The sequence below is a fragment of the Artemia franciscana genome, chromosome 1 (assembly GCF_032884065.1).
Source record: "Artemia franciscana chromosome 1, ASM3288406v1, whole genome shotgun sequence".
NCBI classification, from domain to species: domain Eukaryota; kingdom Metazoa; phylum Arthropoda; class Branchiopoda; order Anostraca; family Artemiidae; genus Artemia; species Artemia franciscana.
In genome coordinates this window covers 69892798-69919258 of record NC_088863.1, presented here as the reverse complement: position 1 = coordinate 69919258, position 26461 = coordinate 69892798, and the positions used below count along the sequence as shown (strand labels likewise).

Genomic DNA, 26461 nt, shown 5'->3' with positions numbered 1-26461 from the left:
CTAAAAATTCGTATATTTAGGGTGTTTAAATTTACATGTGTTAGGTATGTGCGGGAATTTGTTTACTAATCAGGTATAATCCCAAAATAAAATAAATATACAATGGAATAAATAAGATAAACTCATTCCTTAATGAAATAGTCTTAAACAATAGAATGATGGGTGTTCGCAGTTTTACTAGGACATTTTTTTTGTTGAAGAAAATTTAAGTTGTTTGTATTATCAGTGACTCCTCGCTTAGTTCACTGCCTCATAGTATTCCTACGACTTGCCTATTTTTTTGTTTTTAAAATCTGAATTTTTAAATTACTGGCATAAATATCTTGATTATTAGTTTCAACTTTGTTCTACTTTTCACTCGTTACAAATGCAATTTAATGGTTTCCTACGTGAAAATCTTCAAATATAAAAACTGAACTTTTTAGAACATTTTTACGAAAAGCTATTTGCCAAACACGTGTAAAATTCAGTTAAGTCTCTAACCCGTAAAACAAAAGAAAACAAAAGACAGTGATAGTATTTAAAAGGGAAAAAGTTATTGTCAAAGACTTTCCTTGATAAATGGAAAAGGAGAAATTTCATCTAAAATTTTAGATAAGCCCGTGGACCCCTGCAATTTTAGCTTGAGTCTTAGTGACACTGGTGATTCGAAATTTCAGGAGTTTGTAAATAAGCAGGGTTTATAGAGGAGTATACGTAATTAACGTTGTTTTATCTGCCGAGTTGCTTATACTGTTTCAGTTGACAAGTTATAAGTAATTGCTGTTGCTCTTTTTGGATTAAACCCAGGGAACTTAATAAAAAGCAGACAAGGGCTGGATGGAGGTTATTTTGTTGTTTTATCTGCCTAGTTGCTTATAGTGTTTCAGTTGACACGTTATAAGTTATAAGTAATTGCTGTTATCCTCTTTGGATTAAACCCAGGGAACTTAATAAAAAAGCAGACAAGGGCTGGATGGAGGTTATATTGTTGTTTTATCTGCCTAGTTGCTTATAGTGTTTCAGTTGACAAGTTATAAGTAATTGCTGTTGTTCTTTTTGGATTAAACCCAGGGAACTTAATAAAAAGCAGACAAGGGCTGGATGGAGGTTATTTTGTTGTTTTATATGCCTAGTTGCTTATAGTGTTTCAGTTGACACGTTATAAGTTATAAGTAATTGCTGTTATCCTCTTTGGATTAAACCCAGGGAACTTAATAAAAAAGCAGACAAGGGCTGGATGGAGGTTATATTGTTGTTTTATCTGCCTAATTGATTATAGTGTTTCAGTTGACAAGTTGGATGATAAGTAATTGCTGTTGTCCTTTTTGGATTAAACCCAGGGAACTTGACAAAAAGCAGAAAAGGGCTGGATGGAGGTTATTTTGTTGTTTTATCTGCCTAGTTGCTTATAGTGTTTCAGTTGGCAAGTTATAAGTAATTGCTGTTATCCTCTTTGGATTAAACCCAGGGAACTTAATAAAAAGCAGACAAGGGCTGGATGGAGGTTATTTTGTTGTTTTATCTGCCTAGTTGCTTATAGTGTTTCAGTTGGCAAGTTATAAGTTATAAGTAATTGCTGTTATCCTCTTTGGATTAAACCCAGGGAACTTAATAAAATGCAGACAAGGGCTGGATGGAGGTTATTTTGTTGTTTTAACTGCCTAGTTGCTTATAGTGTTTCAGTTGACACGTTATAAGTTATAAGTAATTGATGTTATCCTCTTTGGATTAAACCCAGGGAACTTAATAAAAAAGCAGACAAGGGCTGGATGGAGGTTATATTGTTGTTTTATCTGCCTAGTTGCTTATAGTGTTTCAGTTGACAAGTTGGATGATAAGTAATTGCTGTTGTCCTTTTTGGATTAAACCCAGGGAACTTGACAAAAAGCAGAAAAGGGCTGGATGGAGGTTATTTTGTTGTTTTATCTGCCTAGTTGCTTATAGTGTTTCAGTTGGCAAGTTATAAGTAATTGCTGTTATCCTCTTTGGATTAAACCCAGGGAACTTAATAAAAAGCAGACAAGGGCTGGATGGAGGTTATTTTGTTGTTTTATCTGCCTAGTTGCTTATAGTGTTTCAGTTGGCAAGTTATAAGTTATAAGTAATTGCTGTTATCCTCTTTGGATTAAACCCAGGGAACTTAATAAAAAGCAGACAAGGGCTGGATGGAGGTTATTTTGTTGTTTTATCTGCCTAGTTGCTTATAGTGTTTCAGTTGACACGTTATAAGTTATAAGTAATTGCTGTTATCCTCTTTGGATTAAACCCAGGGAACTTAATAAAAAAGCAGACAAGGGCTGGATGGAGGTTATATTGTTGTTTTATCTGCCTAGTTGCTTATAGTGTTTCAGTTGGCAAGTTATAAGTTATAAGTAATTGCTGTTATCCTCTTTGGATTAAACCCAGGGAACTTAATAAAAAGCAGACAAGGGCTGGATGGAGGTTATTTTGTTGTTTTATCTGCCTAGTTGCTTATAGTGTTTCAGTTGGCAAGTTATAAGTTATAAGTAATTGCTGTTATCCTCTTTGGATTAAACCCAGGGAACTTCATAAAAAGCAGGCAAGGGCTGGATGGAGCTTATCTTTTGCTGTAACTTGTCTTTTGTTTTATTGGGTTCCCCTGCCTAATACTTGAATTAATTTTAAAAAAATGCCTTTTTTGTAAGTATATTCTTTTTATATATATATATTTTTTTATTTGCTTTAACATTCACCACGAGCCGAGTGCTCTAAAACTCAGTCCTTAGGTGTGCTTAGCTAGGCCTTAATGTCTAGATATATCAGGAAACATCGATACAGATTATACTTGGTCGCACAATTTTATTTTTTCTTGAAGAAAAATTTAAAGCAAGAAACAGACTATGGATAGTTAATAATGTAGTAATTAACTGTTGACCATTAAAACCATTAATAAAAATGGTTAAAAATGATGCACAAGCGAAAGTTTTCCGCGTTATGGTAACAATAAATGAATAGTGATTATGTCTAGATATTGTTGTCTAGCTAAGCATTTATGTGAAATTGATTTAATAGTTGAAGCTCTAATCAAAAACGAAAAAAATTGAGGCATTGTTGGGGAAAAGTGCGCTTAAATCCCATTCTTATATTTTCTTGACATATTTTTCTTAACCAACTATATTATTTCTCGAGCTTGAGTCAGAAAGGGAGGCCTCCCCCTACCAGTAATACATATTATTGTATTCAATCGTTGTTGTTATAATAACGTCTCGCCAGTAAAAAGGAGTCAAAATCTAATTGGTGATTCGTATCAAACTTTAAGGTAGTAATATTACGAAAAGCGGACTTGAATTGAAATCAAGTAGTTGTGGCCATCAAGTCACGGCTAATTGTAGAAATAGTCAAGACAAATACTCCGATTGAGTGAGGGGCAAATCTGGCAGTTCAGCTCATTTGTTAATAAATAAGTTTATCTATCATCCGTCCATGCGTCATTCCTAGGGCAGAAGAACTAAGGTAGATAGTCATAGAAGCTATAGTTTTCCAAGTGTTTGCTTAAATGATACGGATAAACGGCGGGAGTAAGTATGACTCTCTTATTGGACCAATACTTGTATGTTAGCTTTTAGAAAGGCACGCCCGCCTAGGGTCTCAAACAGGTTGACCAAGGATTTAAAATTGACATAGGACTGTTAGAATGCCCGGAATGCATGGAATTGCCTGGAAAAAAAACTTTATAAGCAAACTCTCTGTTCCATTTCAACCAAATAGTCTTCGTATAGCCTATTATTTGTCAATAAAGTGCGGTAGTGTTGGCCTCAGGTGGCTTGGGGCTGTGCTGAGTTTTTGGTAGGGGTAGACGTCGTAGCTGTACTAATATGGCTTCTTTAATTGCTTTGACAAGATTTTAATACTGTTTTTTTTTTTCATGAGCCTTTTAAACCTGATTCAAACCTATGCTTCATATTTTTTTGTATCTTTTTTATCTTGTGAATATGTTCACTAAGACACTAATTTTAGGAAATGCAATAGATGGAGGGTGCTAAGAACGAAAATTCAAGTATGAAATAACAGAAAAGAGCCAATGAAGAGATATTTTGCATTTGTTGGAAAGTATTGTTCTTTAAACACAGTGTAATATAATTCCAGTCTCAAAATTCGAAAGGTTTATAATGATAAATTATTTTTATATATTTTAGTTTAGATACTTCGTCTTTGTATACATACATATGCACATTTTGTATTTCAAACCAGATAAAACAAAAAACTGATGTAATTAATGACAAAATGTCCCATTTATGGACTTCTTATTTAGGAAGGGCAGATGATGTGTCAACCAAATTTTAGTTCTTAGGTTAATATTGAGAAGTGCCTGACTCATCCAACACCTTTAGTCCTCAGTTTTATAGATTATAAGCAAGCGTTCGATTCAGCTGATAGTAGAGCTTTAGCAAAGGTCTTATCCTTTAATGGTATACCAGACAATTGCATTAAAGTGGTTAGAGACATTTTTCACAATTGAGCACCGTATTTTGTCAAAAATTATTCTTCCTTAAATTTTAACTAATGTATATCTTAAGAAACTACCGTTTTCTGCCCAAGCCTTTCTCCCCCTATTAACTAAGATACTCCCCTCCATGTCCCAAAGTTCTGCCTTGTTTTTTGGGATAACTTAGTATCCTTATTCCATAGAGGTTTTCGTTTTGTTTTAAAAAATGCGCTTACACCTTGCTATCTTCTGGATTCTTGCTGGGTTGGGGGGGGGGGTAGTTGCTTTAGCTCAAACAAGTTGGGATTGATCCTATCCTTCGTGTCTTCTTACAAAGAAGTGATCTCAGGCTGCAGGATTTTTGTCAAGTGGATTTGAATAAGCCCACTCACAATTCATAGGAAACGTCTTGGCTTAAATGAAAAATGTGACTAAATCTAGTTTTTAAAAATATAATAAAAAGTGCCTTGGAGAAACGCAAGCTTCAGCTGCTCTTTGTGTTCCATCACACCATTAGCCACTTGTTAAAGGTTACTTGCCGATTGTGTATAGTAAGATAGTTTTTAGATATTTAGTGACAGGATTACAGATTAACAAATCTGTGTTTTCTTGTCTTTTTTGTCGCGAGTCCTGCTTCTATAAAAATGTATGTCTTACCTACTTCTACCAATCCGCAACGGCTTTTATCGAGAAATGACTAATTTGGGTTGTAACCAGCATATTTTCTCCCACTGAGCTGTGAAGAACTCCTATACCCTTCACCAGCACATGCAAATACTACTCTTCTAATATCCTTGCAGATGTATTGTAATTTTCAAATCCATTATTATTATGACAATACAAATTGAAAGTTCAAATTAATCTTGATAGTGTCTAACATTTAATTTAAATTGTAATTAAATTAATTTTAAATGTTAAATTCGAGGCCAATCAAAAACGTAATTGTGGTTGTTTTTTTTTTTTTTTACTTTTTATTAAGCATCAGACTGTCTCATTTTTTATTGCAAATTCCAGAGCTACAAAACGAGTAAAGATGACGACCTAGATCATCTGGGTGAGCTTGGCTATGGATCTTGTGGCCATGTTGTCAAAGTGAGACATGTTCCTAGTAATTCTGTAATTGCTGTGAAAGTAAGTTACTCTGTTCCTTAATAAACGATTAAAACGTAAGTTTATTTTAAGCTCATTTTTTTCATATATTTTATCGTCGTTCTTAGATTTTTGTAATTTTTTTTAGTCATTCTTAATAACTGACGCACTGTCACGAAATATTCAGTTCCATCATGGACTTGTGCCCTGTCCTTAATGTGACAAGTAACCTTTTTTGCACTCAGAGCTCTTATTTTTAAATCCCAACCAGATTCGGTGACATTGGGGCAGTTGGAGGGGGAAGCCTAAAATCTTGGAAAACGCTTAGAGTGGAGGGATTGGGATGAAACTTGGTGGGAAAAATAAACACAAGTCCTAGATACGTGATTGACACAACCGGAACGGATCCACTCTCTTTGGGGGAGTTGGGGGGGAGGGTTAATTCTGAAAAATTAGAAAAAATGACATATATTTAACTTACGAAAGAGTGATCGGATCTTCATGAAACTTCATATTTTCATATTTAGAAGTACCTCTTAACCCAGATTTCTTATTTTAAATCCCGGCTGGATGCAGAGTCATTGGGGGGAGTTGGGGGCGGGGAATCTTGGAAATTGCTTAGAGTAGAGAGATCAGAATGAAACTTGATGGGAAGAATAAGCACAAGTTCAAGATCCGTGACTGACATAACTGGACCAAATCTGCTCTCTTTGGGGGAGCTTGGGGGGGGGGGGGGGTAATTAAAAAAAAATTGAAAAAACGAGGTATTTGTAACTTACGGACGGGTGACGAAATCTTAATGAAATTTGATATTTAGAAGGATCTTGTGCTTCAGAGCTCTAATTTTAAATCCCGAGCAGAGCCGGTGACATTGTGGGGAGAAACCAGAAATCTTGGAAAATGTGAAAATAGAGCTATCTTTATCTTACGAATGGGTGACCGGATCTTAAAGAAACTTGATATAAAGAAAGATCCCCTGCAAATTTTCACCCTCTTCATTAAAATTCTACAAATTTGAGAAAAAAATATTGTCAAATTTAAACCACACATATAAGGTGTCATGTGTATTATCCGCCTGTTTCTAACCGTACTAAAAATACATAGCGTGTACGAGCAGTCCAAGATTACTTGTCTTCTAAGCTTGATTACTTATCCTTAGCGTTTCAAGAGACGTAAATGACGTCAGAGGCTAGTAGGTTTACTAGTTGAAATAGCCTGGACTACTTGTCGAATACAGTACACCCTGGAAAATGCAAGATTACTGAGGATGTGATGTCATATACAAACAAAGAATGAATCTCTTCACGTATGGAAAAACTATATGAAATTACATGCGGATATAAAAAAAGACAGTTATTGTGAAATGTGAAACACCTTCAGGAGTTAGTAAATAAGCTATGTTTACAGAGGAGTAGTTGTAATATGTAATTACTATTTTCTTTTAATGATTACACCCAGCGAACTTAATATTAAGCTGATTAGTAGAATAAGAGATACTATAATAAGAGAACTTTCAATGAAACTAAAAAAAAAAAAAAAAAAAAAAAAAAAAAAAAAAAAAAAAAAAAAAAAAAAAAAAAAAAAAAAAAAAGAGTTGAAAAGATACTGAAAAAATGAAAGGACTAGGGCTTTTTCGTCTACAATATGAATCACAAGAAAACTCATTTATTAGTTAAAATATATTATTATATTATTATCTTTTAAAGGAAGGGCGTAAAGGGGGCAATTACAAACTAGGGGGGTATATAAAAATTGCAACTACGACATCTTTCTATTCAATTAAGTACCTTAGGAGTGTAAAAATATAAAATAAAAGGAGTTTGATGTCAGATGTAAAAAAAAACTGGGGAGGGGGGCAAACCCTTCCCAGGGCTAGAACCGCCGTTTCCAATGATGAATAAGTATCACTTCTTTTTGGGGAAAAGTAACTGTAGGCATATAGCAAAATTATGTTTCACACGGAACGTAAACAAATCGGAAATGACAGAAAATTTTTCGAATAACAAAGAGCAACGACTCACTTTTTTGTTACTTGAATCAACTTTTCTTCACAGTCTCTTAGAATTATAAGACACTTGAAAAACTCGGTGAGGACGTTACTTATGCCATGATAAAAAAAGAAGAAAAACTTTCGCGCTGAAGACTAACCTATGAGGGTTTTCGGTCGTGCGAAAGTCCACGTAACTAATGACCTATTAAAATAAATATTGAAACACACCAAATAATATGTTTATATATATATATATATATATATATATATATATATATACATATATATATACATATATATATATATATATATATATATATATATATATATATACATATATATATACATATATATATATATATATATATATATATATATATATATATATATATATATATATATATATATATATATATATATATATATATATATATATATATATATATACATATATATATTACCTTCCCAAGAACCTGGTATATATGGGTATATGCTCTAGCCAAGAACAGAGAAAAGCGATTCGTCCATCCTCCAAACCTGAAATCCTAATTCTTCTTACTCCCTATAGTGTCCATTAAGAACCTAATTGGCTATTTACCAATTTGATTGATGATTTCTTTTCCTTAATTCACTAATGAAACGAGAATATACTTCTAAAATAACACGCCAATGAAAGCCAGTAAGGACACATTTTTTTTTTATAACAATGCACTTTTATTCGGTTTGTTTGATCCGAATTTTTGTCATAAGACCATTTACCGGAAGAAAAGTTGGATATTTTTCGAAGCTATGAGATATAAATGGTAATGGCCGAGCTCTATCTTAGAGTCAGGACCTTTGTAGGATACAAAATGTAAGAGGATCCCAAAACTGGTGGTTTCTGGATATGTAAAAATAGAGGTTGTCCATAATTGATTTTTTTTTTTTTTTTTTTTTTTTTTTAATGACAGATCCTGAAGTTGCAGCAGGAGATTAGGATTTATCATTCGATACAGTACGTTATGGTCTTTATCTTCGAAATTTTTTTGATCTTCGAAAATTTATGAAGGTTTCTAATTAGTGAAAGTAATCCGGATGTTAGTCCGACAGCGATATGAGAGATAACTTATATTTCTTTTTCTCATTGAATGTTTTTTACCTCTTTCATATTTAATTGTATTTTGATTTACACTATGTAAAATATTTTCTAGATGAATTTTTCAAGTGTCAAATATTCATGGTTTCTGCCGTAAAAGAAAACAGAAAGAAAAGCATGCTCTTGAGAAGACCCTTAAAGTACTCTATTGTAATTTACTTTGCTCCCTAGGAGGCCGGAAAGAGTCATTGTGTTTCGATAGTAATTGAACGGGAGTCGGCCCACCAAAGAACTCTTTATAACCCGTTTGGCTACGATGTTTCAATAAATGTTAATAATGCCTATAAAATGGCTAACTATTAGCCATTTTTATTTTTATCCAACTATTATTGTCGTTCATGTGGCTGCAAAGAGTTGGGATATTGCAATAAATTTAAAAGAGAATTCTTTACTACTAGCGGATTTCGAAAATCTTATTTTTAACGTCTTTCTTTTTGTTTTTTTTGGGGGGGGGGATTTTCCTCTAAATGAACCTTTGAGGGATGATGCTGTTGAGACCTTCTACTGGAGGGTTTATCCATGATCTGAGGCTAGAATCTTTTTTTAAATTAATCACACTGGAACATCAGTAATAGAGTGGGCATTGTTTTTCAATTTATACTCGTTGTTGGTAGTAAGAATATTTTGATCATTAGTTTAAAGTTATGTCATTAATTCCAAGTGGATTTTTTTTTATTCTTCTTAATAGCAAATGCGGCGTTCTGGCAATCATGAAGAAAATAAACGTATCACTATGGATCTCGAAGTTGTACTGAAGTCCCATGACTGTCCGTATATAGTCAAATGTTTAGGGTGCTTTATAAGTGATGCAGATGTGTGGATATGTATGGAGCTTATGTCTACCTGTTTTGAGAAACTTCTAAAGAAGACACAGAAGCCAGTTCCTGAACAAATTCTCGGAAAAGTAGCTGTAGCTGTGAGTTTTTGTGTCTTGTTAATTTGTGTCTAATAATTTTTTAACAAATGTTTTTCCTCGCAAGTTGATTTGTTGTAACATGTCATTTTGAAGCTTCAGTTAAGGAAAAGGAAAATTGTTGTTCTAATTTTTCTTGGTTCTTTCTTTAGTTTTGTATTATTTTCCCTTCGCATTATTCTTTTTGTCTTAAGTTCTAAATTGATCACCCGGGGCCGCGTCCAAGTTTTTTTTTTTTAGGGGGGGGGGGGTACGAAAAACGCATACAAAATTTATTTATATTCATTTTTGGTATGTTTATACAAGCCGAAGAATTATTCCGAGGAGGTCAAACCTTCTACCAAACCCCTGGATACGGCTTTGTGATCACGAGATACAAAAAAAAAAAAAAAAAAAAAAAAATCAGTCATTAGCTAAACAGAGCTACAGTAAATTCGTAGTAGTTTTTCGTTTGGTTTATGCTAATTGTTTAGTGTATTGAATGGTTTATTTTGTACTTTGGAGGAGGTATTTTCTACCTGACATAGGTCACCACAAATAGGTGGCCTAAAAGTGTACTTTGTTTTTAGACGAAGTTTTTATTGCTCAATGCAAAAACTAACCCAGCGTTACTCAGGAATCTTGATGTCTTTGGATTGGTTCTTTCGTGCCTGGAACCATAATGGAAGGTCCCCTTCTCCTACGAAGCGGTTTGCAAAGGGCTTGACTTAGAGCCTGACTCAAAGGAAAATATATAACCATCTCCGTTCAGAACACACATTTATGTAGAAATGATAATTATGGCAGATGTTGGAAATCCGATCTGTTTAGCGATTTCTTTTATATATCTTTTATAAAGCCGACTACCAGTCATTTACTGTTTCCGAACTTAAAACTCAAAAACCATAATGACCAATATATTTCATCCACATAAAATATGATTAGAGAACCTCAGGACTATCCCCCCGCAAAACAAAAGCAATTTTATGACCTTTTAAGCTTCTTTCAGGCGAATATGCGTAAAATTTTGTATAAAAAATATTTAACATCAAAGGAGGGGTGATGGCGCAGAACTGGTGGGGAACCAATGCTCTAGAGCCATTGCTCGCGCTAAGGGGGTCCAATCGGCCTTTCTGTCGTAAGTCTGTTGTCCAGCCCTGCCGCACAGGGAATCGGGACATCGGACCAAGTATTGCCAAGCAAAGTTTCAATGCACTATTCTACCACATGGTAAGCCTCTTAAATCAAGATTCGTCAAAAGTTTCTTGCTCCAACAAGTCTTGGAGAGATTTTCTCACACCTGTGATACATTTAGACCACGTTAGTTCTATGGAACTAGATTATCTTGAAACGCACATAGCACCGCCTGCCTCTGCTCGTACGCCCTGAGTTTGTATTAATGTATTTATTTTTTCATTCGGTACATTAAAAATTTGCATTCCAAATAATAGTCCTCTAAAACAAAGAATGTGTTTTTAGTATGGACTTAAAAAAGGGGCCCCCTTCTTAATTTTATCTTTCATTTTTTCTGGCTTGTGTAAGATGCGTTTTATTTCGAGTGATTCTTGGTGGATGAGTATTACCAGTATTACATATGACTTTAAAGTTCAGTGGCGGTAAAGCTTTATTTCATTGGTAGTGCATTAGCACTGCCTAAATAAAGAGCCATTACCCTTCAGTGCATTATTTGTTATTCGTTTCCCCGGGCACTTTGTGTGAAAGAATTGGTCGTAGGAACATGGGAAGAGAATAATTCGATTCGAAATTAAAAGTTTTAGTGCTCTGCCTCAAGAGTAAAGGCTATAAATAGTCTGAATTGCTAACAGTTTAAATACAGTTTTTACAATTCAAAAGGGGGAATATTTTATGTTAGGTGTGCGAAAGGATCGCTCTTCGAGTTGAAAAGACCAAAATATTTTCTTGTTAGAGAGGGGGGGGGGGGTAGAAATAGGCCAAAAACTTTTCACTCTTGATCAATTTGGAAGTTAAAGCTGCAAGTCCTTGAGCCAATATGGACCAAAAATCAAAATGACTCTTTCTCTTAACTCTACTTTATTAAACAGTAAAAAACTTTAGCGTAAAGAGCGGGGCATTGAGGAGGAAAAGCCCCTTTGATATACGGAGTAATTTCTGTTCGCTTTAAGTTTTAATGTCGCTCCTTACTTTCATTTAAAAAACTTGTTTTTTTTAATTTCTGGAAGTTTTTGAATTAATGTATGTTTTGATCTTGGCTCTACGCACATAAATAATTAAAACGAAATTTGCATATTGATTTTTTTTTTGGCTAAATGGCTTTTTCATAGTTTTAATCGGAAGATTTTGAGAAAAAAGGAGCGAGGGAGGAGGCCTAGTTGCCCTCCAATTTTTTTATTACTTAAAACGGCATTAACTTTAAATTTTTTACTAAAAGCTTCTTAATGTATGCGTAGTGGACGTGTTATTGATCGCAAGGAGTGAACTGGTATCATATACTGTTGATATCAGTACCTGACCTAGTCTGTACAAAGTTATTAATCATTCGTCGTTTTACTAGTCTCCTATCTCTGTGCACTTCTATCATAGAGCAACTCTTCTACATTTCCCATTAATTATATATTTTCCAGTTATTTTTTTAAGCTTTACCATACCCTGCTGTGATAAGTCAACCACAAAAACATGATAAAAGAATTAAAATAATAAAAAACGCAAAAGTAAGTACTATAGTTTCTTCAAAATACTTAATTTTCCTAAAAATTTGCATCCTCATTTGGATTTTCTTCGATAATATTTTCAATTTTCACTTTGACTTCATGTATCCTCTGAATCACTTTGGTGCGAGATAGCCATCGTACTTCAATATAGTGCAAAAATAAGGCGTGTAAGTAGCTCCCATACTGTCATACAGCTTTGTAAATAATCTAGCATATAACTGACTTTTTATGGCACTTCGTATCTACCATATGGCATATAGCGATCACAAATTCTGTCGGTCGGTCTGTTTGTCCCGGTTTTGCTAGTTTATACACTTCCAGGTAAGGTAGGACGATTAAATTTGGCGGGCATATCAGGAAACAGACCGGATTAAATTAGAAATTGTCGTTTCCCCGATTCGACCATCGGGGGGGGGGGGGGGGGGGACGGTTAAATCGAAAAAATTAGAAAAATGAGGTATTTTTAACTTGCGAACAGGTGATCGAATCTTGATGAAATTTAGTATTTAGAAGGTTATTGCGTCTCAGAGCTCTTATATTAAATTTCGACCGGATCCGGTGACGTCGGGGGGGGGGGGGGGAGTTTGGGGGGGCTAAAATATTGGAAAACGCTTAGAGTGGAGGGATCGGGATGAAACTTAGTGGGAAAAATAAACAGAAGTCCTAGATACATAATTTACATAACCGGGACAGATTCGCTCTATTTGGGAGAGTTGGGGGGGGGGGGGTAATTCTGTAAAATTTGAAAAAATGAGGTATTTTTAACTTACGAAGGAGTGGTCGGATCTTAATGAAATGTCATATTTAGAATGACCTCATAACTCAGATCTCTTATTTCAAGTCCCAACCAGAGCCAGCGTCATTGGGGGATGGGGACCGGAAATCTTGGGAAACGCTTGGAGTGGAGAAATTGGGATGAAAATTGATGGGAAGAATAAGTGCAAGTCATAGATACGAGATTGACATAATTGGTAAAAATCTGTTCTCTTTGGGGGAGCTAGGGGTTGTTAATTTGGAAAAATTAGAAAGATCGAGGTATCTAACTTAAAAACGGGTGACCGGATCTTAATGAAATTTGATGTTTAAAAGGAAGTCATGTCTCAGAGCTCTTATTTCAAATCCCGACCAGATCTGTGGCCATTTGGGGGAGTTGGAGGTGGACTGGAAATCTTGGAAAACGCTTATAAATGTCATAGATACGTGTTTGACGTAACCGGGCTGGATCCGCTCTCTTTGGGGGAGTTAGGTGGTGGGGTTTAGTGCATTGGCGAGTTTGGTGCTTCTGGACGTGCTGGGACGATGAAAATTGGTAGGCGTGTCAGGGAGCTGTACAAATTGACTTGATAAAGTCGTTTCCCCCGATTTGACCATCTGGGGGGCTGAAGGGAGAAGAAAAATCAGAAAAATTGAGGTATAACTTACGAGTGGGTGATCGGATCTTAATGAATTTTGATATTTAGAAGGACTTCGTGACTCAAAGCCCTTATAAGTCCCGATTGGCATTAAGCCTCTGATTTTCTTTTTAAAGCAATCCATGGATTCTTAGAATTTTGCTAGAGCTTATACTATATGAGCTCTTGGCTCTTCCGACCTGGTCACAAGCGCCATATGAGCCCTTAGCTGTTGTTGAAAGAGGTGGGAAACACCTCCAAAATATCAAGTTACAGATCTAAAGTCGAAGTGGCCAGCCATGACAAAAACAAAGAAATGAATATAAAGACGACAAACGGTTCTATTTACGGTTAACTTACTGGCCATGGACCCGTTTGTCCTCTTTATTTCATTTCTTTGTTTTAAAACGTCAAGTGATCTTACTGAAAATGACACCATCAGATTAAGCATGCCCTAGGATTCTACTGTTAAGGTTTCAAGGTCATGTGTACAAAAACGTGTAACTTTGCATATTTTTTTTTGCCGAAAGAAAGATTACGGATGCGTTTTTCCCAGGGGTGATTGTCATCGAACCGGCAATCCCAGAAGGTCGAGAAAAGACTCATTTCATCAGAAATTAAAAGTTCTAGTGGCCTCTTTTTGCAACCAAAAATATTGGAAGTCGGCTAGCCCTCCTCCCACTCTCATTTTTCTCAAAGTCGTCCAGTGAAAATTTTTAGCTAGCCATTTTTTAAGCATAATCAAAAAATTTAATAACTATGTCTATGAGGATGCCTTGACCCCCTAAAGTGGATGACTTGACCCTCTACAGTCCCCAGGGAAAGGGCTGCAAGCTATGAACTTTGCTCATTGTTTACATATAGTATTGGATATTGGGAAGTATACATATATTCTTCAGGGGGATTTTTCTGGTCGAGGCGGGGGGTTTACGCGGGAGGATCCCTCAATGAAGGTTTTTTCGTGGGGGAGTTTTCCATAGAGGGGGAGCCAAATTTCCCAGCATTATCTAAAATACATCAGAAAAAAAAACAAGTTTTTTCAATTCAAGGTTCAAGGTTTCAAGGTTCAATCGGGTTTAATTAAAAAAAAAGGAAATAACTAAACTTAAAGTACACTGCCCTGTGACAAAACTCACGTTGAGACACATAAACGTAAAAGATTCTTCACTAACTCGCAGTACGGCTCCCACTCCACTCTTTGATACAACCACACGCCTCCTCATTATATAATCTTAACCATAGGGTTCCTCCCTCCCTCCACGGATGTACAACCACCTCACTTAAATATACTTAAAAATCTAAACTTCATCTAATTTAATTTATGTTCCTTTTTTCATCATTCACTTATTGACCTTTAACTAAATATTTATTTAAATTATTTTTGAAAGACCCGAGGGAGCTCCTACATCTCAGCTCTTTTGGAAGCATATTCCACACTTCAGCACATGCTACATCCGGAGAAAAATCTGAACGTACTGTTGGAGTTCGTCACACTTGAAGGTCAAAGGCAGAGTGCGTGTTTCGATTATGTTGTTCAGATATCAACCGAACCAGATTGTGGAAGGGAGTCTCTTCAGGTGTGATTTGCCAAGATTGCGAGAGAGTTTCAGCTCCACAGCCCGGACGTGGTTTAGAAAGGAGAGGTTTTCGTCCAGGAGTACACCTAGATACCTCGCAAAACCCGTTTCTGTCCGCCAGATCGTTCCTCTAGAAGTCGTAATTCCAGTTATTTCTGGGTGAATAGTTCCAATCCTTGAAAAGAATTAAATAAAAAAACTAATTTTTTTAGCTGAAAGTAAGGAGCGACATTAAAACTTAAAACGAACAGAAATTACTCCGTATATAAAATGGATTGTCCCCTCCGCAATCCCTCGCTAATTACGCTAAAGCTTTTAATTGTTTTAAAAAGTAGAATTGTGGCAAAGAGTCAAACTTTAGCGTAAAGAGCGAGGGATTGCGGAGGGGACAACCCATTTTATTTACGGAGTAATTTCTGTTCGTTTTAAGTTTTAATGTCGCTCCTTACTTTCAGCTAAAAAAATTAGTTTTTTTATTTAATTTCTGAACGTTTTTGAATTAATGCATGTTTGGTTTTGGCTCTCCGCACATAAATTATTAAAATGAAATTTGTATATTAATTTTTTTTGGGCTAAATGGCTTTCTCTTAGTTTTGATCAGATGATTTTTAAGAAATAAGGGGCGGAGAAGGAGGCCTAGTTGCCCTCCAATTTTTTGGTTGCTTAAAAAGGCAACTAGAACTTTTAAATAACGAACGTTTTTATTAGTAAAAAATATACGTAACTTATAAATTAGCAACTTACGTAACAAACTTTCATAATCTTATATTTTTATTATGTATACAAGGGGGTTTGTATCCTCGTTAATACCTCGCTCTTTACACTAAATCTTAAGTTTTGTCCCGATTCTTTAAGAATGACCCCTGAATCAGAAAGGCTGTAGAATAAATAGTTGAAATTACTAAAAATACTTTAGCATAAAGAGCGAGGTATTTATCTCCTCCTAAATACCTCGCTCTTTATGCTAAAGTATTTTTGAAACCCCTCATATGTGTAATAATCTCTGTTCGTTTTAAGTTTCAATGCTACTCCTTCCTTTCATTTGAAAAAACGTTTTCATGTTTATTTTTCATTGTTTTCTTATAGTAATGCTAGAAAATCATGCGCCCTTTTCCTTGAATTTTTCTCCCACCATGACAGATTCCTCCAAGGAAAGATCCTCCAACATAGCCCCCTCCCCTCAGCCCCACCCCCCAAACAAAATAAAATCCCCCTGAAAACGTCTGTACACTTCCCAATAACCATTACTATATGTAAACACTGGTCAAAGTTTGTAACTTGCAGCCCCTCCCCCAGGGATTGTGGGGGAGTAAATCATCCCCAAATACATAGTTATTATGGTTATCGACTATGCTGAACAAAATGGCTATCTCAAAATTTTGATCCGTTGACTTAGGGAAAAAATGAGCGTGGGAGGGGGCCTAGATGCCCTCCAATTTTTTTGGTCACTTAAAAAGGGCACTAGAACTTTTCATTTCCGTTAGAATGAGTCCTCTTGCGACATTCTAGGACCACTTGGTCGATACGATGACCCCTGGGAAAAAAAAAAAAAAAAAAAAAAACAAACAAATAAACACGCACCCGTGATTTGTCTTCTGGCAAAAAATACAAAATTCCATATTTTTGTAGATAGGAGCTTGAAACTTCTACATTAGGGTTCTCTGATACGCTTAATCTGATGGTGTGATTCTCGTTAAGATTCTATGACTTTTAGGGGGTGTTTCCCCCTATTTTCTTAAATAAGGCAAATTTTCTCAGGCTCGTAACTTTTGATGGGTAAGACTAAACTTGATGAAACTTATATATTTAAAATCAGCATTAAAATGCGATTCTTTTGGTGTAGCTATTGATATCATGTGCAAATCGATTTGCATCCTAAAATTTATAGACATTTTAGATGAGCTTATTATTCTACTTAACGGCCTTTTTGGCAGGCATATCAGGAACTAAACCAGATTAAATTAAAAATTGTCGTTTGCTTGATTTGAACATCTGGGGGGGGGGAAGTGGGGGACGTTTAATTCGGAAAAATAGAAAAATATACGTATTTTTAACTTACGAACGGGTGATCGGATCTTAATGAAATTTGATGTTTGGATGGATAACCTTCTCAGAGCTCTTATTTTAAGTCCCGCTCGGATCTGGTGACATTGGGGGACCTAAAATATTGGAAAACGCTTAAAGTGGAGGGATCTGGATGAAACTTGGTGGGAAACATGAGCAATAATCCTAGATACGTGATCGATATAACTGGAACGGATCCGCTCTCTTTGGGGGAATCGGGGGGGGGGGGGGTAATTCTGAAGAAATTAGAAAAAATGGGTTATTTTTAATTTGCGAAGGAGTGATCGGATCTTAATGAAATGTGATGTTTGGAAGGACATCTTGTCTCAAAGCTCTTGTTTTAAATCCCGACCGGACATGGTGACATTTGGGGAAGTTGGGGAGGGACCTAAAATCTTGGAAAACGCTTAAAGTGGAGGGATCAGATGAAACTTGACATAACCGGAAATGTTCGCTCTCTCTGGGGGAGTTGCAGTGGGGGGAAGGGTTAATTCTAAAAAATTAGAAAAAATGAGGTATTTTTAACTTACTAAGGGGTGATCGGATCTTAATGAAAGTTCATATCTAAAAGGACATCGTAACTAAGATCTCTTATTTTAAATCCCGACCGGATCCAGTGTCACTGGGGGGGGACTGGAAACCTCGGAAAACGCTTAAAGCGGAGGGATCAGGATGAAACCTGTTGGAACGAATAAGCACAAGTCCAAGATACATGACTGACATAACCGGACCAGATCTCCTCTCTTTGGTGGAGTTGGGGGGGGGGTGAGTTGGAAAAAATCGAAAAATGAGGTATTTGTAACTTACGAACGGGTGACCGGATCTTAATGAAATTTGATATTTAGAAGGATCTTGTGCCTTAGAACTCTCATTTCAAATCCCGACCACTCCATTTTCAATTCGAATCGGATCCGGGGAAAAGAGGGTTTGAGGTGGGAACCAAAAATATTGGAAAATGCTTAGAGTGGAGAGATCGGGATGAAACTTAATGGGAAGAATAACCGTAAGCTATAGATACGAGATTGACATAATTGAAACAGATCCGTTCTCTTTGAGGGAGCTGGGGGTTGTTAATTTGGTAAAATTAGAAAAATTTAGGTATTTTTAACTTAAGAACGGGTGACTGAATCTTAATGAAAGTGATATTTAGAAGGAATCCATGTCTCAGAGCTCTTGTTTCGAATCCTGACCAGATATGTTGACATTGGGGGAGTTAGAGGGGGAAACCGGAAATCTTTGAAAACGCTTTTAAATGTCGTAGATACGTGATTGACATAATCAGACTGGATCCGATGTTTTTGGGGGAGGTAGGGGATGGGGGCCAGTGCTTTGGCGAGTCTGGTACTTCTGGACATGCTAGGACGATGAAAATTCGTAGGCTCATCAGGAAGATGCACAAATTGACTTGATAAAGTCGTGCTAGAGCCCATACCATATGTGTTCTTGGTTCTTGCCTCTTCCGACCTCGTCACAAGTACCATATCAGCTCTTAGCTCTTGTTTATCATATCAGACAAATGGCAAACAGAACCGTGATGCCCAAAAAGAAACCCGGATATTTTTTACCTCGTTCAAATGGAAAGTTACATCCTTAGTCCTTGGGTGAAGTGGACCCAAATGAATAAAAATATAATTTAGCTAATTTTGATAATATACAATTTTTTTCCTCCTGCCAGTTTGAAACTTACAGAGTGTGTAGACAGGGCCAGGAGAACCCAATAAAAATGAATCTTGAACAGAAGTATGGTTTATTAAAGAACCACGTAAATTTTATGGTCTGCGATCGGTTTGATTTTTGTGGGTTAAAGTATGGGGGAGATTCGGTTTCCAAAAAACTGTGGGTGAACGAATATTGATTAAACATTTCTTTTTTCTTGTGTAATAAAGAGTAGGCCCACTCTATATTTGTGATGATTATTCTTAGTTTTCAATTTAATCATTAAATAATGAAGTTCTCTTTTCTAGGTTTCATTTGTTCATCCATAGTTATATCTGTTACTTTTAAATTTGATTAATCGTTCTGATTTCAGTTAATTTCAAGTTTATCTTATTATATTACTTAATTGTTGTCTCGCTTTTCTTAGGCCCACTCTTTATTTGTGATGATTGCTCTTAGTTTTCAATTTAATCATTAAATAATGAAGTTCTCTTTTCTAGGTTTCATTTGTTCATCCATAGTTATATCTGTTACTTTTAAATTTGGTTAATCGTTCTGATTTCAGTTAATTTCAAGTTTATCTTATTATATTACTTTATTGTTGTCTCGCTTTTCTTTTAAATGCCGCTCTTTATTTTTCTTTGGGTGGCCATAAGGTTGTCCTATACAAAAATGAAACAAAAACAACTTGTGACGAGGCATGAAGAGCTAAGAGTCAAGAGATCATATGGTATGAGCTCTAACAAAATTCTATGAATCAATAGATTGATTTATAAGGAAAATAAGAGGCTTAATGCCGGTCAGGATTTAAAATAAGAGCTCTGAGTCACGATGTCCTTCTAAATATCAAAATTCATTAAGATCCGATCACCCACTCGTATGTTATAAATAACTAATTTTTTATAATTTTTCCTCTCCCTTTAGCCCTCCAGATGGTCGAATCTGGGAAAACGACTTTATCAAGTCAATTTGTGTGGCTCCCTGACACGCCTACCAATTTTCATCCTCCTAGCACGTCCAGAAGCACCAAACTCGCCAAATCCTTGAACTCCCCCCAAACTCCCCCAAAGGGAGCGAATCCAGTACGGTTCCGTCAATCATGTATCAAGGACATTTGCATATTCTATCCACCAAGCCTCATCCCGATTCCTCCACTCAAAGTGTTTTCCAAGATTTCCCCCTCCAACTCCCCCCAATGTCAAAAGATCTGGTCGGGATTTGAAATAAGAGCTCTGAGACATGAATTCCTTTTGAATATCAAATTTCGTTAAGATCCGATCATCTATTCGTAAGATAAAAATTCCCCAATTTTCACGTTTTCCAAGAATTCCGGTTTCCCCCTCCAATCCCCCCAACGTCACATGATCGCTCGGAATTTAAAATTAGAGCTTTAAAGCACAAGATCATTCTAAATATCAGATTTTTTTAAGATCTGGTCACCCTGTCGCAATTTACAAATACCTCAATTTTCAAAATTACCCCCCCCCCCCAACTCCAACAAAGAGAGTAGATCCGGTCCGGTTATGTCAGTCACGTATCTTAGACATGTTTTTATTCTTCCCATCCAGTTTCATCCCGATCTCACCGCTTTAAGTATTTTCAAAGATTTCCGGTACCCCCAAGTGCCCCCCCCCCCCCAATTACGCTGGATCCGGTTGAGATTTAAAATAAGTGATCTGAGTTACGAGGTCCTTCTAAATATGAAAATTCATTAAGATCCGATCTCTCCTTCGTAAGTTGAAAATACGTCGTTTTTTCAAATTTTTCAGAATTATCCCCCCCCCCCAATAGAGCAGATCTGTTCCAATTATGTAAATAACGTATATAAGACTTCTGCTTATTTTCCCACCAAGTTTCATCCTGATTCCTCCAATCTAAGCGTTTCCCATCATTTTAGGTTCCCCCACCCCAAACTTCCCCCAATGTCACGAGATCCGGTCTGGACTTAAAATAAGAGCTTTGAGACACGATATCCTTCTAAATATCAAATTTCATTGACATCCGATCACCCGTTCGTAAGTTAAAAATACTTGATTTTTTTTTAGTTTTTCACAATTAAACCACCCCCCCCAACTACCCCAAAGAGAGCAGATCTGGTCCGGTTATGTCAGTCACGTATCTTAGACAGATTCTTATTCTTCCCATCCAGTTTCATCCTGATCTCACCGCTTAAAGTATTTTCTAAGATTTCCGGTTCCCCCCAACTGCCCCCCCCCAATTACGTAGGATCTGGTTGAGATCTAAAGTATGAGATCTGAGTTATGAGGTCCTTCTAAATATGAAGTTTCATGAAAATCCGATCACTTCTTCGTAAGTTAAAAATACGTCATTTTTTCTAATTTTTTAGAATTACCCCTTTCCCCAATAGAGCGGATCCGTTCCAATTATGTAAATCACGTATCTAAGATTTCTGCTTATTTTTCCCACCCAAGTTTCATCCTGATCCCTCCAATCTAAGCGTTTTCCATCCTTTTAGGTTCCCCTACCCTAAACTCCCCCCAATGTTACCAGATCAGGTCGGGATTTAAAATAAGAGCTTTGAGACACGATATCCTTCTATCCGGTTATGTCAATCATGTATCTAGGACTTGTGCTTATTTTTCCCACCAAGTTTCATCCCGATCCCTCCACTCTAAGTGTTTTCCAAGATTTTAGGTTTCCCCCTCCCAACTCCCCCCAATATCACCAGATCCGGTCGGGATTTAAAATAACAGCTCTGAGACACGATATCCTTCCAAACATCAAATTTCATTAATATCTGATCAACCGTTCGTAAGTCAAAATACTTCAATTTTCTATTTTTTCCGAATTAACGGGCCCCCCACTCTCCCCCAGATGGTCAAATCGGAAAAACGACTATTTCTAATTTAATGTGGGTGGTCTGGTCCCTGATACGCCTGCCAAATTTCATCGTCCTAGCTTACCTGGAAGTGCCTAAAGTAGCAAAACAAGGACCGACAGACATACCGACAGAATTTGCGATTGCTACATGTCACTTGGTTAATACCAAGTGCCATAAAAAGACCATTGAGACACCATGCTGTAAATTTTCTGAAAAGGCTATCTGCTGTTGGGGTATACGTCTGACAATAAAGATCACTTTTCTTCTCAAAAAGAGTTAAGGTATAAGGAGTAATTCCCTGATATGCCATAAAAGTAGGTTTGAGGTTCAAAATAGTCTCCCCCCCTTCTGTTATATCTCTTCTCCCACTACCACCAAAAAGATTTGAAACAGAAGTCTTAACTAAGTTGATTTTAGTAAGTTCTATTTATCAATGCTGTAAGGGGTGCAAAGATGACCTGTAGCTTCTCCGCCTGCCCTCCCCCGGTAGACTTTCTTTCAAGAAAATAGCTGCGTTGCATTGAATCACGCATTGATTCTCAATCTGTAGATTGGGAGACGAAAGGGGCCCTGTAGTCCCTCCAATACCCGAACAACCTACCACTACCAAATTTCTTCTAGAAAGTTCGACATTTTCGTCCTTGTTTTAACCGAACTTTTGCAAGTTGAACTTCAGTTGGGGTTGTCTATAATAGCTACCCCGCAACCCCCACAACACACCACCACCAAGGTTGTAGTAAAATTAGGAATGGTGTATCTTATTTGAAGAAGAATCATGCAAACATTTTTGACATTGTTGGAGGTACAAAGAATGACAGTGGGCCTTTCAACCAAACGTCAACTTTTTTTTTCCCAGAAAATAGGTATGTTGTACCTTGTTTAAACCAAGACTTTGCAAAATCTTTGGGTATGCATAATTGGAGGAACTAAACTAGCTATTGGTCCCTCTACTTCCAGCCTATCCTACTCACTGCCAACTTTCCAGCAAAAAGAGTATTGAACTGTTTTTGAACTACTATAGTACAAGGATTTTCAGAGAAGTGGGTCCGCTGCCTTTCCCACTCCCTCCCTTTCTCCCTCTTTCGGTAAATGTATTTACAGTAGATTATTTGAGCGATAAATTGGTCCTGCCAACCTCTGCAACGTCACCACCCACTAACTCCCAACTTCTCTGTCGAATGTTGGTACGTTAGAACTTGTTCTAACATAAATCACGCAAGGAATTTCAATCTGCACAAGTAGAAAACTAAATTGAGGTAGTTGCGCCTTCAACACCCTGCCCATCTATCTACGGACTTTTTAGTGGAAAAGCGGTATCTTGCCTATTATAATAATAGGAATCTATCAAGGAAAATTGATAGTCGTTCAGGTTTGTCCATGCTTCCTCTAACATTCCTCACCTCTTCATTACCAGCTTTCTTGCAAAAAAAATTACCTGCCGCACCTCGTGTAAACCAAACTCACACATGTATTTAAAATCAGTATGATTGCATACCTAAAGTTGATCAGACTGGAGATCCAAGCCAAGTTAGCAAAACTTAAGAATGTTGTGCTGTGCTTAAACCAAAATATGAAAGGATTATTAGTTTGCGTGACTGGAGGATAAAAGTGAGTCCGTGATGTAAGGGTTTTCAATCTGTAGAAATAGAGGCACAAATAGATGTTTTGTCGTTCAAAGACCCCTTCCCCTGTCTGACTTTTTTCAGATATGCTGGCATGCTTTCCTTCTTCCAAGCTATGTCACGCATTGATTTTCACCTTGTCGTAACAGATATTGTTGTTTAGTCCCCCTAACACTGCCATCTTTTTGTTTGTGAAAATCTTGGTATGTTACCCCTTGTAAGAATCAAAACCCACCGTGATTGTCAATCAGTATGGGTTTAGGCACAAAGTGGGCCTATATACCTTCAGAAACCCTCCCTGTCTCCCTCTTAGCGTTTAAATATATTTTTTGATGTGGAATCACACAAGGATTTTTGTCTTTGTTAGTGATAGTACAAATCGGGACACGCCCCCCCCCCCCTTCACTACGGAATTCTCTGCAAAAGGTTGACATAACCTTGCAGCTAATTACTTCAAATTTATGTGACAAATATCCTGGTAATTCAAGAGGAGAATTCTTTTAATCTTCCTATATAAAAACTGCCCGAGTTATTTTGTTATTTTTGTTATATTTTTTTTCCTTAATAAAAAGTTATTTTTGGCCAAGGGGACAATGCAGATTAATTTTCAGATGTATCCACCCCTTTTAAGCCGCACCTACCTTCCAGACTAGTGCTTATGTATCATTCTTATTCTCTCGATCTTTGCACCCCTTTTTTGCGTGTACCTTTTGTCAAAAATGCGATTTTGAAGGGGTACAAACTTGTGCCAGTCTGTAAACCATTTTAGGGTAGAAAAATTATCCTCTTGCAATTAATAGTCAAGTGTTTATGTGGCAACCGCCAGTTAGTATATATATACTCGAGCCGTTTTTTCCATGAAAATTCATTGAAAAAAAATTATACGGTTTATTATTTCATAGCCCTAGTTGTTTCATGCTACAATTTGGGACGTAAAAACGGAGATTTAGATTTGTTAGATGATCCTATACATTAGTTTTAAGGAATAAACACCGTATTTTGAACTACATTTACGGGATCTGTTACGAAACTATGCGTTCTAAATTTCCTTGATGGGACATTTCATTTTAAAATTTTCAAAAAGTTAATGTCTCCAGCGTTAATCAGAACACAAGTGTCGCTTCCGTAACACTTGCCCTGGCGAAGCCGAAAATGGGCTCTGCAACACTTCATGTTGTCCAATGGAATCTCATGGAGACTATATTAATCTAATTAAATAATTTAATTGATTAATCAGTTTAAGAACTAATCTAGTTTAAAATTTGTCCTATTGTATGGTTATTCTTATTGATTTATACTTAGATTTTCTAATAGTCAACCGAAGCATACTAAGTTGCGCTTCGTCTTTTCAGACTATAAGGTCATACTTTGTCTTCTCGGACAATCAAGTGTCAACCACCATTGACCAACATCTGTTTAATGTGAACCTTTCTCTTTAGCAGGATTGCCATGGGTAGTATCAAAGTACTATTTTAGTACTTTTTGATCAAAGTCGTACTTTTTGAATACTTTCTACGAAAGTAGCTCTTTTTCAGTACTTTTGGTTAAAAGAAGTATATTTTCATTACTCTTGTTAAAAGTAATTTCTTTTTAAGTTTTGAAGTTCAAGAAATCAACTTGCTCATTAGCAAAATCTTTCCCGTAAAATAAGAACTTTTCCGTTTTTTTTTACAAGCATTTTCGCTACAGCATGTAACACATAACATACTAACAATTACTTGTACTTCTTGCACGTTCAAGCCGTATCCAGACTCATCGTGGTTCCCAGCAGAAGGCGGCATTTTCTTTCTTGAGATTTTGGTCGAGGGTGCCATGCTCCATAATTTCAAGCCAGTGAGGATATCAGCGTCGCCAAATTTTCGGAAACCTCCATTAGACTCTAGGTCAGCATTGACTGTTGCAAGCCATGTTATCTTATGCCCTCCTGCTTTCTTCCATGCTTGTAGTGGAAGGCATGGAGGCTTTTTGTGTTAATTTGCTCCTCTGATCTCTGCAAGGTGTGGCCAAACCACCTCAGATGCCTCATTATGGCAACATCAGATACAAGTAGGTGACCCTCACCTCTTCTTTTGACCTCTTCGTTCGAGACTCTGTGTAAGAGGCTGACGCCTTGTATATATCGCAGGCATTTGTTGTAGAATACCTCCAAGTTTGACGCTTCCGCTGCTTTCAGTGACGAAGTTTTACGCCCATAGACAAGAACAGAGAGTACCTTGGCATCGTAAAATTAGAGCTTTGTGTGGGGAGAGATTTTGCTACGCTTCCAAAGCCAGTTCTTAAGCTGCAGAAAGCCATTCCATGCCGAGGATATGAGATTAACACATACTCAACACATAACATGTAACACGCAACACTTTCGTTGGCAAAGCCAACCAATTGCTTCCACCACATCTCACGTTGTCCATGCAATGTTAAGCTAGTTGAAAGAATTTTTTTCCTGTTGTGAGTTTATTCTTATCGTTTATTTTTCTAATACTTGAACAAAATATAATAAGATGCTCTTCGTCTTTTCAGACAATAAAGGCCTTGAATTACCTTAAGGAAAAACATGAAGTTATTCATCGAGACGTGAAGCCTTCAAACATATTATTAGATGAAAAAGGTAGTATCAAGCTCTGCGATTTTGGAATATCTGGCTGGCTTGAAGACTCTAAGGCGAAGACAAGAAGTGCTGGATGCGCAGCTTATATGGCAGTAAGTCTTCAAGCTTTTTGAATTGGGTATATTACAACCTTAAATAAGCATTAGTACAGAAATTTTAAGTTGAGAATTAGCTCCAACGAGAGACAGGGTTAGTATACTCCAATTTTTTTTGTACCTTTTGATAGACATTTGAGACCTTCCACGAATTATTAAGGTTTTAGAAATAATCAACTTAGAAGTATGAAGCCAGGTGACCTAACCCATTTCTACACACAGCTCTTTCAATACTATTTCTTTGTCTTTTTTCGCACAAATATTTTTATTCTTTTTCTGTTTCAGCTTTGAAATAAATTCGTGGATTTTTGCCTAAACGGAATATACATTTCCAAGTTCAATTGTAACTGGAACGCCTCATTTTCGGTCTGTCCTTCTTTATCGTAT

General features: G+C 36.5%; 1 protein-coding gene across 3 annotated transcripts in view; it reads left to right on the top strand.

Moving 5' to 3' along the window:
* The window catches only part of LOC136033376 (dual specificity mitogen-activated protein kinase kinase 7-like), an 87104-nt gene that overhangs the window by 12934 nt on the left and 47709 nt on the right, over positions 1-26461 (top strand). For 2 of the 3 annotated variants that reach the window (XM_065714174.1, XM_065714164.1), the window contains exons 3-5: positions 5444-5560; positions 9332-9559; positions 25892-26071. In XM_065714174.1, coding sequence (XP_065570246.1) covers positions 5444-5560; positions 9332-9559; positions 25892-26071 — 525 coding nt within the window. The remainder of the gene's footprint in view (positions 1-5443; positions 5561-9331; positions 9560-25891; positions 26072-26461) is intronic. The other variant, XM_065714169.1, reaches the window with a different exon arrangement.